The sequence below is a fragment of the Myxocyprinus asiaticus genome, chromosome 40 (assembly GCF_019703515.2).
Source record: "Myxocyprinus asiaticus isolate MX2 ecotype Aquarium Trade chromosome 40, UBuf_Myxa_2, whole genome shotgun sequence".
Taxonomy (NCBI): Eukaryota; Metazoa; Chordata; class Actinopteri; order Cypriniformes; family Catostomidae; genus Myxocyprinus; species Myxocyprinus asiaticus.
This window is the reverse complement of record NC_059383.1, coordinates 37,408,337-37,421,074: the sequence shown is the minus strand read 5'-3', so window position 1 is coordinate 37,421,074 and position 12,738 is coordinate 37,408,337. Positions and strand designations below refer to the sequence as shown.

At 38.8% G+C, this 12,738-nt stretch overlaps 1 protein-coding gene across 3 annotated transcripts in view; it reads left to right on the top strand.

Moving 5' to 3' along the window:
* LOC127431100 (volume-regulated anion channel subunit LRRC8A-like) overlaps window positions 1-11,830 on the top strand; it is a 32,885-nt gene extending 21,055 nt beyond the window's left edge. For all 3 annotated transcript variants that reach the window (XM_051681356.1, XM_051681357.1, XM_051681358.1), the window contains 5 exons: window positions 193-801; window positions 1,634-1,966; window positions 3,334-3,504; window positions 3,861-4,166; window positions 8,910-11,830. In XM_051681356.1, coding sequence (XP_051537316.1) covers window positions 193-801; window positions 1,634-1,966; window positions 3,334-3,504; window positions 3,861-4,166; window positions 8,910-9,185 — 1,695 coding nt within the window. In that variant the 3' untranslated portion in view covers window positions 9,186-11,830. The remainder of the gene's footprint in view (window positions 1-192; window positions 802-1,633; window positions 1,967-3,333; window positions 3,505-3,860; window positions 4,167-8,909) is intronic.
* Window positions 11,831-12,738: the final 908 nt, after the last annotated feature.

Sequence of the window (12,738 nt, the reverse complement as noted above, 5' to 3'; positions counted from 1 at the left end):
AATGGCACTATTTGTGACATGCAGACTTGCTGTCCATGTACAGTGTTTAAAAAAAAATCGCTTTTGAGGTTCCACCTTGGTTAGATTGCAGGCAGCTGCCTAATGTAGACAGTAGACAGCGAGGCAGCTCACTAGGTTTTGGAATGGACCTCAAGTATTCCAAAACTAACCTCATGCGTTGTTTTTCCTCAGGTGAAGAAATTCCGTATCCACGTTGAAGAGGGAGACATCGTACACCATCTTTACATCCGCCAAACAATCATCAAAGTCATGCAATTCATCTTTATCATCTGCTACACCATGTACTACGTTCACTACATTAAGTTTAGCGTAAAGTGTACCGTGGACATCAAGCGGTTGACTGGTTATAGCATGTACCGCTGCGCTCATCCGCTCGCGACACTTTTTAAAATCCTGGCCTGCTTCTACATCAGTCTGGTGATGGTTTACGGCCTCATTTGCATGTACACGCTCTACTGGATAATTAGCAGCTCGCTAAGACGCTACTCTTTCGAGTCGATCCGCGAGGAGAGCAGGTATAGCGACATCCCCGACGTGAAAAATGACTTTGCCTTCATGCTGCACATGATCGATCAGTACGACCCACTATACTCGAAGCGATTCGCTGTGTTCCTGTCAGAAGTTAGCGAAAACAAACTGCGACAGCTGAACTTGAATAACGAGTGGACTCTGGAGAAAATCCGGCAGAGGATCACCAAGAACTCGCAAGAGAAACTCGAGCTGCACCTCTTCATGCTGAGTGGGATCCCGGATACAGTGTTTGACCTGCTGGAATTGGAGGTGTGTGTGCATGCATATGTTAATGCAGTATGTTCTGTGTGTTGACAGACTGCTTTAAAGCGGACTTTAGCACGTAATGTTTGAAGACCTGATCCAGAATTGCTGAAACTGGACAGATATTTACTGAGTTAACCTCTTAAGTAACTGTGTGATATGCAGTGTTGGGTGTGATGCATTACTAAGTAATTAATTACTGTAATTACTTTTTCATTGAAAAAAATTAAAGTAAGGGATTACTCTTTTTCAGTAATTTAATTAGTTACTTCTGATGTAATTGCGTTAAATACTGTATAGACTGTAGAACAATTCTATATAAACAATAGTGAATTCAAAATCGAAATTTAACGTCTAATGTTAAAATCTATGTTTTCTAATTTAACGCTGCCCCCTTAAAGTCTATGGCCGGTTCATGAATAATTTATTTGATTTTATATGATTTATTTGAAAGAATTAAAAGAACAGTTTCAGGTTGAGAAGGGTTTTAGAATGTAATTAGTAATAAGTAATGCAATACATTTTCAGACAGAGTAATTAGTACAGTAATCTAATTACACTGTAGAAGATGTAATTAGTAACTTACCCAACACTGGTGGTATGATGCCACAACAAGATTACGTTTTCATTGCTGCGTGGGAAGAATTTAAGAGCCATTTCCTCCCACATGACTCATGCTTCTGACTACAGACACTTGTTTTGTTTTTTGTTGGACCAGTACACCCAAAATTATGAACTATCCCTTTAATATGAGATAGGAGAGAGTATTTTACATGCATATAAAATGACATGCAGTTATTATGCATTTACTTTAAGTTATCGGTGATGTATTTTCCAGGTGCTGAAACTGGAACTGATCCCTGATGTAACGATTCCACCCATCATCGCTCAGCTGTCCAACCTGGTGGAGTTGTGGCTTTACCACACACCGGCCAAAATCGAGGCTCCTGCTCTGGCCTTCCTGCGGGAGAACCTCAAATCACTACACATCAAGTTCACGGACATTAAAGAGATTCCACTGTGGATCTACAGCCTGAAGAACCTCAGCGAGCTCCATCTGACAGGAAACCTCAGTGCAGAGAACAACCGATTCATCGTCATCGACGGCCTAAGAGAGCTCAAGAGGCTTAAATTCCTGCGGCTGAAGAGCAATCTCACTAAATTGCCTCAGGTGAGGTGATGACGCGGATAGAAATTTATAAACAATTTCAGAAACCTTGCCATTTTCCTGTGCAGAAGATCTTTACTTACAGAAAAGTACTGGGGTGATACCATGGTACAGTGATTGTAACAGATGGTAATATCATCATAGTGTGAGATATAATATGGTAATAAATGATTAACATTCATACACTGTACATGGTACTCCAAGGTACATCAAAGAATACCATGGTATTATCATGGTGCATATCCAGAAAAATGGTATTACCATTATACATGTCTAAAAACCATCCGTACCATAAAAGGACCCTCACAGTACAAAAAGTACCATGGTAGTACCATGGTGTTTTGGACATTTACCATTGTAGTATATTGGTAGTTTTGGTATATTGAGAGTAATGTTTTGTAAGGCAATGACATTAATTCAGATTCATTCTCTCTTTTGCATTCATGCTGGGTCTCTTTGCTGTTTTACCACAATCACTATCCAATAATGATATTATGATGCATCATGATCAGGGCTCCAGACTGCGACTAAAATAACTGATTGTGACAATCATTTAAAATCTAGACGCCACTTGCGACAGCCGGGTTGTGTGCGTTCATATGCTGTTTCGTCAGATATCATCTTGTGAGTTATTGAATATATTTTTAGAACGTGCACAACCAGTGTGTCTCGAGCCACTTTTCACCAGTTCTGTTTCTGATGAGCTCACTTTTTTTTCTTGTGGTAATTATTGATTGGGATTGGAGTAGCATAATAAACTGCATCTGGGATTTCATTGGATTTGTACTCTTGTAGTCTCTGTGTCTGGGGCCATCCGGTAACAGTAAAGAAAGACTACGGCAATATTTTAAAACAATAAAAATATATATATATATATATATATATATATATATATGATATTAAGCTTTTGACACTTAGGACCATTGAGGGACTCATACACAACTGTTACACAAGGTGCAAACATTCATTGATGCTCAAGAAGTAAACACACTACTATATGCATACTATACTTTATGTAAATATCTGTAATGTAGATTCTGAAGAGCAGTACTAAATAAATTAAAATAAATCTTATCTCTTGTATTTGTATAAATTATGAAAGGGGTGTGAACATTTATGAGACAAAAGGGAATGTAAACTTATCTTCTCAACTATATATACTGTTTATTAAACCTACAATAAATGTTTTTGAAGGTTTATGTTCAGTTTAAGAGCCAATGGCTCCTACATCATTTATTTAGTCTGAAGCCCTGATGATGTTGAATCATGACACCGTGTCATCATGGTGCAGTTAGCGATGCCCAGCTTTAATTCAAACCATGAATACAAGTTTCAAAATGACGATCTAAATCCATTATGTTCTCCTGCAGATGGTGACAGATGTTGGCGTGCACCTGCAGAAACTCTCAATCAATAACGAAGGGACCAAACTGATGGTTCTGAACAGTCTGAAGAAGATGGTGAACCTGACGGAGCTGGAGCTGGTGCGCTGTGATCTAGAGAGGATCCCTCACTCCATATTCAGCCTGCACAATCTACAGGTACAATCATAACGGTTTCATTTAACAATCCTTACTCTGTTTACACAATAGAACTGAATATAGAATTATAACCACATAACTAATTTAAGTAAATAAAAGACTGCAGTATTTAATTAATGTTGTGACATAGGTACAGTGTACCGACTGTAGAGGCTATGACCTGCCTTGCTAAACATCACCTAAATACACATGAAAACTTGTATCTTCTTCCAGAATGTTTTAACTGTACATTTCTTAGCTCTTAAAATCTTGCCACAGGAATTTTCATGCTCACACAAGCCTCTTTGGCTCTGTTATTCTAACTAGCATGTCATTTGGAGGAGTAACTTCTTTTTTTTTTCCTCTGCTGTTTGTAGGAGATTGATCTGAAGGACAACAACTTGAAGACCATCGAGGAGATCATCAGCTTCCAGCATCTCCACAGACTGGTGTGTCTGAAACTCTGGTACAACCAAATCGCCTACATTCCCATCCAGATCGGCACCCTCACCAACCTGGAGCGACTCTACCTGAACCGAAACAAGATTGAGATGATCCCAGCACAGCTGTTCTTCTGCAGGAAGCTCCGTTACCTGGACCTCAGTCACAACAACCTGACCAGCATCCCTCCAGACATTGGCTTCCTGCAGAACCTGCAGTATTTTGCAGTTACTGCAAACAGAGTGAGTTGATCGTAAACGTACAGACTTGCACATGCACGTTACATCACGCTCCTGTGAGATTTCATCAGATGGTCATACCTGAGTTTATGAGTTGATATTCCTCTGTAAAACAGCAGACACAGTTTTCTTTGAGAGTGATTTCAGATCCTCAAAGTCAACATGAAATCTAAGTTCACCATATTTACATTCTTTTTTTTTTTTCTTTTCTCCCAATTTGGAATGCCCAATTCCCAATGTGCTTTTAAGTCCTTGTGGTCGCATAGTGATTTGCCTCAGTCCGGGTGGCGGAGGACGAATCCCAGTTGCCTCCACGTCTGAGATCGTCAACCCGCGCATCTTATCACGTGGCTTGTTGAGCGCGTTGCCACGGAGACATAGCACGTGTGGAGGCTTCACGCCATCCACCACGGCAACCACGCTCAACTCACCACGCGCCCCACCGAGAACGAACCACATTACAGCAATCACGAGGAGGTTTACCCCATGTGACTCTACCCTCCCTAGCAACTGGGCCAATTTGGTTGCTTAGGAGACCTGGCTGGAGTCACTCAGCATGCCCTGGGATTCGAACTAGCGAACTCCAGGTGTGGTAGCCAGCGTCTTTACCACTGAGATACCCAGGCTCCCAATCATATTTACATTCTTAATGCACATTCCTGTTCTTATTGTGAACGATTCATCAGTGCATGCGATTCCAAGAAAGTGCTTGTCTTTAGTAATCTTTTATCAAAATGTAGTAACTTGCACGGCTTCTAAACCAACGTTCCAACTTTTTGTTTTGGCTGATGTAACTTAGGCAGCGCAAGTTATTGGTTTAATCATAAGCAATAGTCAAATAGCTATGTAGTAGGGCTGTCAATTAGTTAAAGAGCCCATATTATGCTCATTTACAGGTTCATAATTTTACATTGGGGGTCTACTAGAATAGGTTTACATGCTTTAATGTTCAAAAAACACATAATTTTTTTTATCATACTGTGCATTGCTGCAGCACCTCTTTTCACCCTCTGTCTGAAACGCTCTGTTTTAGCTCCTGTCTCTTTAAAGCCCCCCTTTCCGAAAAGCCTAGTCTGCTCTGATTGGTCGGCTGCCTCAGTCTGTTGTGATTGGTCAACCGCTTGGAACTTGTGTCGGAAATGTGATGACCCTTACCATAACCGCATTATGCAAATGTGTTACATAGTGACATAGCTATATCATGGAAGTAATGGCTGGACTGCAAACCAGGCGCTTCAGGCAGTTCAGGAGCAGTGTTTTCTGTGGGAGAGAGTAACTCCTTTTGGCGTGGACTGTGCTTTGTAACTTTGCAGACCTTTTACATGCACAAACAGCTATATTATACACTAAGGTAAAATCCCAAAAAGCTTAATAGTGCCTCTTTAACATTTTTTATCAAATTATTTAAACAATATGCCGATTAATTAAATCACAATTAATTGCATGGATAAATATTTGCAGCTCCCAAATAACAATAATTAAATAAATTCAATATACTTATTTTTTTATAATTATAAATAATTCTGTTATAGATAATATTTCAGATAGTTGAAAAGCATTACATTATTGTGGCAGACGAGTAAAGCATTGATAAGACGATACAAAAAGTGGCTTTAGAAGGAAGTATATTGTTTTATTTCAGTATTATTGAACATAAGCTTATCATTAGCCTAGAGTCAATAGCAGTCCATTTTACAATTGAATTCATCAATCTGTCCGAAATAGATTTATAAGGGCTTTTCTAAGGACGCATCAATGTACACATTCGTCCGACGGACGCTTTTGGAGCGTCTCACTTTGGTTGGGTCGCATCATAAACAGTGTTTTTAGGTCGCTGTGTTAAGTTAAATGTTGTTTGAGACTTATAAAAGCAAGTCTCGAGATCCCTGCATTCGGAAGTGCCCTCCAACCAGCTGTTTGAACGCAAGAACGCATTCTCGTTTTGTGTTGTCACACAGTGGCTGTGTCTCGTTTCGAAGGCTGCGTGCTTGGTAGGACGCGTCCTTTGAAGGCTGCAGTATACCGAGTGTCCTCCTTTAAACAAGCCTCGTTTAAAAGAGAAGGCCTTCGGAAGATAAATGGAAATGGAACGTAACTTGGTTGCTATGACAGCACGCCACTCTTTAACAAGCGCGCTTTGAGTGAGAAGGAAACAAAGTCCCTCTGGAAGGGAATGTATGAGGTACATTTTAGGAGAGTTATGATGTAAAGTGAAAAGAAAATAGATTTTACAGGTGTAATTTTAGTCTAATACTTTATTTTAAGTATATATTAATATAATTATACTTATTATATACTCTGCACCCCTCTACTGAGGTACTTCAACTTGGGAATTAACATTCCTTGCATTTGAACATCATATTTACGGGCAAATTGGCGTAATTTTTTAGACATTTCCGTTGAAGCAAAGTATTGTGGGTTGTGAGTGCCCACGAAGGATACACCTCATGCATCCTCCGAATTCCCGTGAAAGAAAGTCGCATGCGAAGGCTGCATTCGAAGTGTCCTACTCGCTTTTCTGAAACGAGACAACCTCGATGACAAATGCGGCTGAGAAATGCGACCTCCGGAGGACGCATCCTTCCAAATGAGACACAGCCAGTGTCCAGCAAGCGTGAGTGAGTCTTTGTTGTCTGTACAACTGTGCTTTGCTTATACAGCTGGAGTTTCGCTTACTGCCCCCTGCTGAAAACAGGTGGTACTTCAAGCTTAAATTGCTCCAATGGTAGGAATATCCCTTCTTACAGGGACATGTTTGTTTAAATTTTTTAACACACGATGTTTTATATAATGCCAATAAATATTGCAGAAACTCATTGCCAATTGATGTTAAATATGATGTACCGTTGTGTTGTCAAAAGTTGTGAAAACTTTAAGGCCAAAAACATACTTTACGCAAGTATGCTTACACAGATGAGAGCATTTGGCAATGCAACGCGTGGTACTGTTGAACATACATTATGTGCGCTCTTACATTACCGCTCTTTCGGTAACAAACATCAGTACTCAAGGGGGCGATAGTTACCTTCAAACGTCTGTGTCAAGTCAACTGGAAGTGTTATTATTCAGTTAACTTGCTATAAATATATTGACTTTAACTTACTTGCTCAGCAATATTTTCTTCAAACTGTTGCCCTGCCATGAAAGTTGACTTGAAAGAGTAAGGTCACTGTAGAAGCAGACAGTTCACACTAATGTCTCCTACAGCGCCCCATGTGGCAGTATTGAGAATGCAACTCGTACAAACTTTGCGTTATGAATTGCGGTCTAAAACATTTTGGAACACAACTACAATTGGAATCGAGCTTGCATATATACTACTATATGCATACTTCCCTAATATAATATGCCAATGGAGTAGTATGTCCGAATCCTCAGTATTCATAAAGCAGTAATCGAGAAATACCCTGATTACCTTCTGTTTTCGGTGAGATTTTGAAGGGTGCATCGACTGGACAATTTACCATCCCATAATCCCTCGGGAGCTGAGGAGATGTCATATTCAAACTGCTGAATTTAAAAAAGTGGTGGAAAACCACATGTCAGACGACTCTTTTTCAACTGTAAGTGCTATATACCTAGAAAGTTCTTGTGCTTATATGGTGCTTGTTTAACAAATCCAGAGTTCATTATTTTAGCCGTTATATATTCAGGTCACAATGCCCACGTTCCTGTTGCAATGCACTCTGACTGGCATCCATTGACCAATGAGAATTATAGACATGCGGGTCCAGTTGTTTGGAAATCAAATTCGCTGTATTCCAGCTTGATTTTAAAAGCTATATTCTCACCAGTCCGGTGTCAAACCTTCTTGTTTTCTCAAATGTGCAAGCGGCCTTGTTGTGTTTCGTATAGTCAGTATTTCGACCAGGTAATTGAGGAATGTACGGACATAAAGTCCAGGAACATTATTCAGCACGTTCAACCTGTCTTTCTCTCATATGCACATCATGTGTTTTCAGTTTAACATGCACTTATGGATGTTTTTAGCGATGAGTGTGTTTGAGAGCATGTGTGTGGCATGTTTCTGAAAATAGCAGGTTTAAGGGACCTCCTTGTGTGTGTGTGTGTGTGTGTGTGTGTGTGTGTGTGTGTGTAAAGCACTGCATACACACAAAATCTCTCGCTGTTTCTGGTTTCTTCATAAGCTCATTATTATCTAAATGAGTTGTGTAATTTGTGCTATTTGTAACTAGATGCACATGTTTGCTTTTTTTTTTTTTAGAGTGGGGTGTGTGTGGGGGGGGCAAAATTAGCTGGATACTCTGGAGATAATTGGTTTCGTGTCTATAAAATGTTCCCCGAGTATCGACCCTGCTGAACCAGTAACTTTTTAAAGTAGAAAGAATTGCTGAAGTAACTACAATATTATATTGCACAAAACTACCATAGTCCTCACAAACAAACTTTTCACCCAAAAATGGAAATTCTGTCATTATTTATTTACCCTGACGTTGTTTGAAACCCCTGTGACTTTCTTGTCCTCCGTGGAACACAAAAGGAGATGTTAGGCAGAACATTAGCCTCAGTCACCATTCACTTTCCTTGCATCTGCGCCATACAATGAAAGTCTATGGTGACTGAGGCTGACATTCTGCCTAACATCTCCTTTTGTGTTCCACTGAAGAAAGAAAATCATGGGATCATGAGTGTGAGTAAATTTTCGTTTTTTGGGTGAACTATCCCTTTAAATGGTTTCTTGAAGAGAATCTTATTTCTGAGATTGTTTGTTTTTCTCTGTTTCAGATTGAGACATTGCCTCCTGAGTTGTTCCAGTGTAAAAAGCTGCGGACGCTAAATCTTGGAAATAACTGCCTTACGGCGTTGCCTTCACGTTTTGGGGAGTTGACGGGTCTGACGCAGCTGGAGCTTCGCGGCAACCGGCTGGAGGGGTTACCGGTGGAGCTCTCCGAATGTCGCCTTCTCAAACGTTCCGGGCTGATCGTTGAGGAAGATCTCTTTAATACTCTACCACCAGAGTTCAAAGATCAGCTCTGGAGAACCGACAAAGAACAAGCCTGAGAAAATGTGGCCCTTTTGACTAGCATCCATATTTCTTTTACTTCAGTGTTTTTTTTAATTCTTTTTATTTGGGAGAGTAAGGGTTAGATTCTCGTCCAACATGAAAAAAAGGGCGTATGAAGGGAAGTTATGGACAGAAATGTGCCATCTGTCTGTAGATACACACACATAGACAGATATACACACTTAAGGGATAGTTCACCCCAAAAAAATTATATTCTGACATGATTTACTCATCCTCATGTCGTTCCAAACCCGTATGAGTTACTTTCTTCCATAGAACTCAAAAGGAGAAATCTTTAAGACTTTCAAGCTTCAAAAAAGGATGCAAAAACACCATACAGAAATCTTAAAAGTGGTCCGAAAGACTTGTATGCATTATAGCACAAGTTTTCCGATGCCATACTATAGCTTTGTTTGAGAAAAAGACCAAAATTTAAGTTGTTATTCACTGAAAATGTTGACTGGCATCCAAGCGGCGATTCATAAATGAATCTTTCTTTTCAATCAGATCTTTTCAATGAATCAGTTGATCTGGTTCACTACACCAGTCTGAATGATTCGTTCAAGAATCGGACTGATTTGTTTTTCAAATTTGACTCCATTATACGGTCACAGACGTTAACCACTCACTGGAGAGGAAGATTTTCAGTGAATAACGACTTTAATTTAGCTCTTTTTCTCACAGAAAGTTATCACGTGACTTCCGAAGTCTTGGAATATAGTACGTGAGTTGTATGGACTACTTTTAGGATATTTTATGGTGCTTTTGTGTCGTTTTTCTGAAGCTTGAAAGTCAAGTTCTCCTTTGGTAGAATTATCACAAAATAAAAAGTTGAAATTTCTTCTTTTCAGTTCCACAGAAAAAAAGTCTTAGTTTTGGATCAACATGAGAGTGAGTAAATGATGACAGTATTTTCAGTTTGGGTGACCTGTTCCTATAAATCCATGTTCTCATATACACACACTCTTTGCAAGGTTAAGTCATTCGTGTACTGCCCTCTACAGGCACGGAGAGGTATTTACACAAAACTGATGCCAACATGGTGAACATGCATGTGGGTGCGAGAGCCTGTTTTAGAAGTGGCATTATGGGAATGTTTAGATATAACAAGCAATATGTGGTTGTGCTTTATTTACTTAGGAAAGAGTCAACAAATTATGAATGTGCCACTTATCAATGTTATACCAGATTTTTGCATATATTGTGTTAGATCTCTGCAAGCCAATATCACCCGCAAACACAAATAGGCAAATCTCGTGAAACCTGTCAAGAACATGTCTGAGTCATATTTCACCCCAAAATCAAAAGAAAGTAATAAGAAATTATATTTAGCTTAAAGAAATGAAAGACAATTTAAGGACCGTTGTGATTTTTTTTCCATTGCGACAATGAGTGCGTTTACATGCACGTTCTTACACCAATTGTGTGTGGTCATGTAAACATTTTCCTTAATCGATGTAAGGTCATAAATGCCTGAACAACACGTGTAGATTTTTACCCATTACGCCGATTTTGCGTTGCATGTAAACACCTTAACCGACTTTCTTACCGGCTTATCCAATGTGTGCATGCCTCGTCACGGTTTGACGTCAAAAGCAGAAAAAAATTTGATTATTTCAAATCTCATGTAAATGCGGATTTCTTGCTTTGTCTGATTTTTTTTATTTTTTTAGATAAGCTGATTTTTGGAAGTAATCAGCGTATTGGTGTGGATGTAAACGGGCTCATTATTTAATGACAATTAAGCACATTTCCCCCCAGTTCTCATTACCATAATGCAAAAACATCTCGTTCTCATTACTGTAGTGTGAAAAAAACAATTGTATATTATTTAAATTGTAAAGTATTTACAGTGGATTACTTAAAAACTGCCTTCGTTTTCATTACGCAAAATATAATTTCTCATGTTTTTCTTTTGATTTTGGGGAGAAATGTGTCCTGGAAATGTTTTTTGATATTCACCTAAATGCCAATAAGATCAAATACAAAATCTGCTATATATACAGTATATATAAATGCTTTAAAGACTATGAATATGATGCCACAAACTGAGAACTCATGAAAATGACTCCCGAAACAATCTACAATGTGTAGATTTTACACTCCACAGACTCTGCAAAATACAAACTCTCTGTTGACGAAGGAACAAAACCGCCTTGTTCACACCTGTGCCATCTTTCGCAACCGTTCGGTGGACTTTATCGCTTGCGTATTTGGATCAGATGACCAGGACGTCGCACTCCATTGGACGACTTCTCAAAGGGAATGATGATGGAGTTTTCTGATGTCATAATGACTGTTGTCATAGCAATGTTCCCACACTACAATGGCCTTAACTCTCCTGAGCTGTATGCAGGAGATGATCTCGAAGACAAAGTGTACAATTTACGTTTGTAAGTTTTATAGTTTTACAAAAAAAGAGAGAAAGAAATAAAAAAGCACGGACTGATGCAAACTGTTTGAATGTTTGCGAGTAAAACAATCCTATGCGGTAATGTATCTTTTATATACAGTATATATAAGTGTGTGTTCATATGATTTTTATTTTATGTTTTTATTTGAACTTTTATTTTGTGCAGAGGATTGCCTAGTGTATACAGAATGGCTTTAAACGAAACCAAGTAAAGATTTCTGAGAAACATTCAAAATTCTTTGCCACTTCTTTCCATGCATTTTTTTTTTTATAAGACATACACACACGTACATACATAAACTCTTTAACCTTTAAATGCATGTGCATTTCGCCAAACATTATTACATACTGTGGTCTTTAGCGACACCGCACATCTATCACAAATGGATCTACAAAATGCACAGATAGTGTCAAATTTCCCAAATATTTTCAAGACAATTGGAAAGTAATAGAATAGAGTATATTCTGATATACATATGTATTTTCTCAGGCACTTTTTGAGTCTAAATAGATGCACAATTTCAGTATTTCAATAGTACACCCAAATGGCAATAGCCAAATCAAACTGTTCATGTGTTAAACTTGCTATAGTTTACTTCCATGTTGCTATTTCATCAAATAGCAATGTCAAATTCAAATCAAGTCAATCACTGAAATGTCAGTGCCACCTTGTGTAAGAAATAGCATGTATAATATGTGTGGTACATGTATAATGGATGAGGTACAGGGGGTGGAATGTGGTCCTGGATCACTAAAGACCCCAAGGTGTGCATTAAAGGATTTATTACCACATATTTTAACACAGATTCTCACACAAACAGTAAAGGGGCCACTCCGCATAAAAGCTCCCATTCACTGCTTGAGTCCATTCCAAGCAAAACACTATCCTGGTAAGTCGAGGAAAGCATTCTGTTAACTTATGTAAACTTGTCCCTCTCGCTCAAATCAGTGCTATGTTTGAGAATCTGTGAATAAGAGAAAGTTTAGGATTTGTTTAATCTAATACATTAGTATACAATATGCTGAGACTTGTTCTCAGGGCTGATTTGGGATTAGATTGTAAATTGGTGCGTCCATTCAAACAGCTGGGTCATCACCTCTACTGGTGTTCATTTCCTCCATAGCCCCAGTGGTTA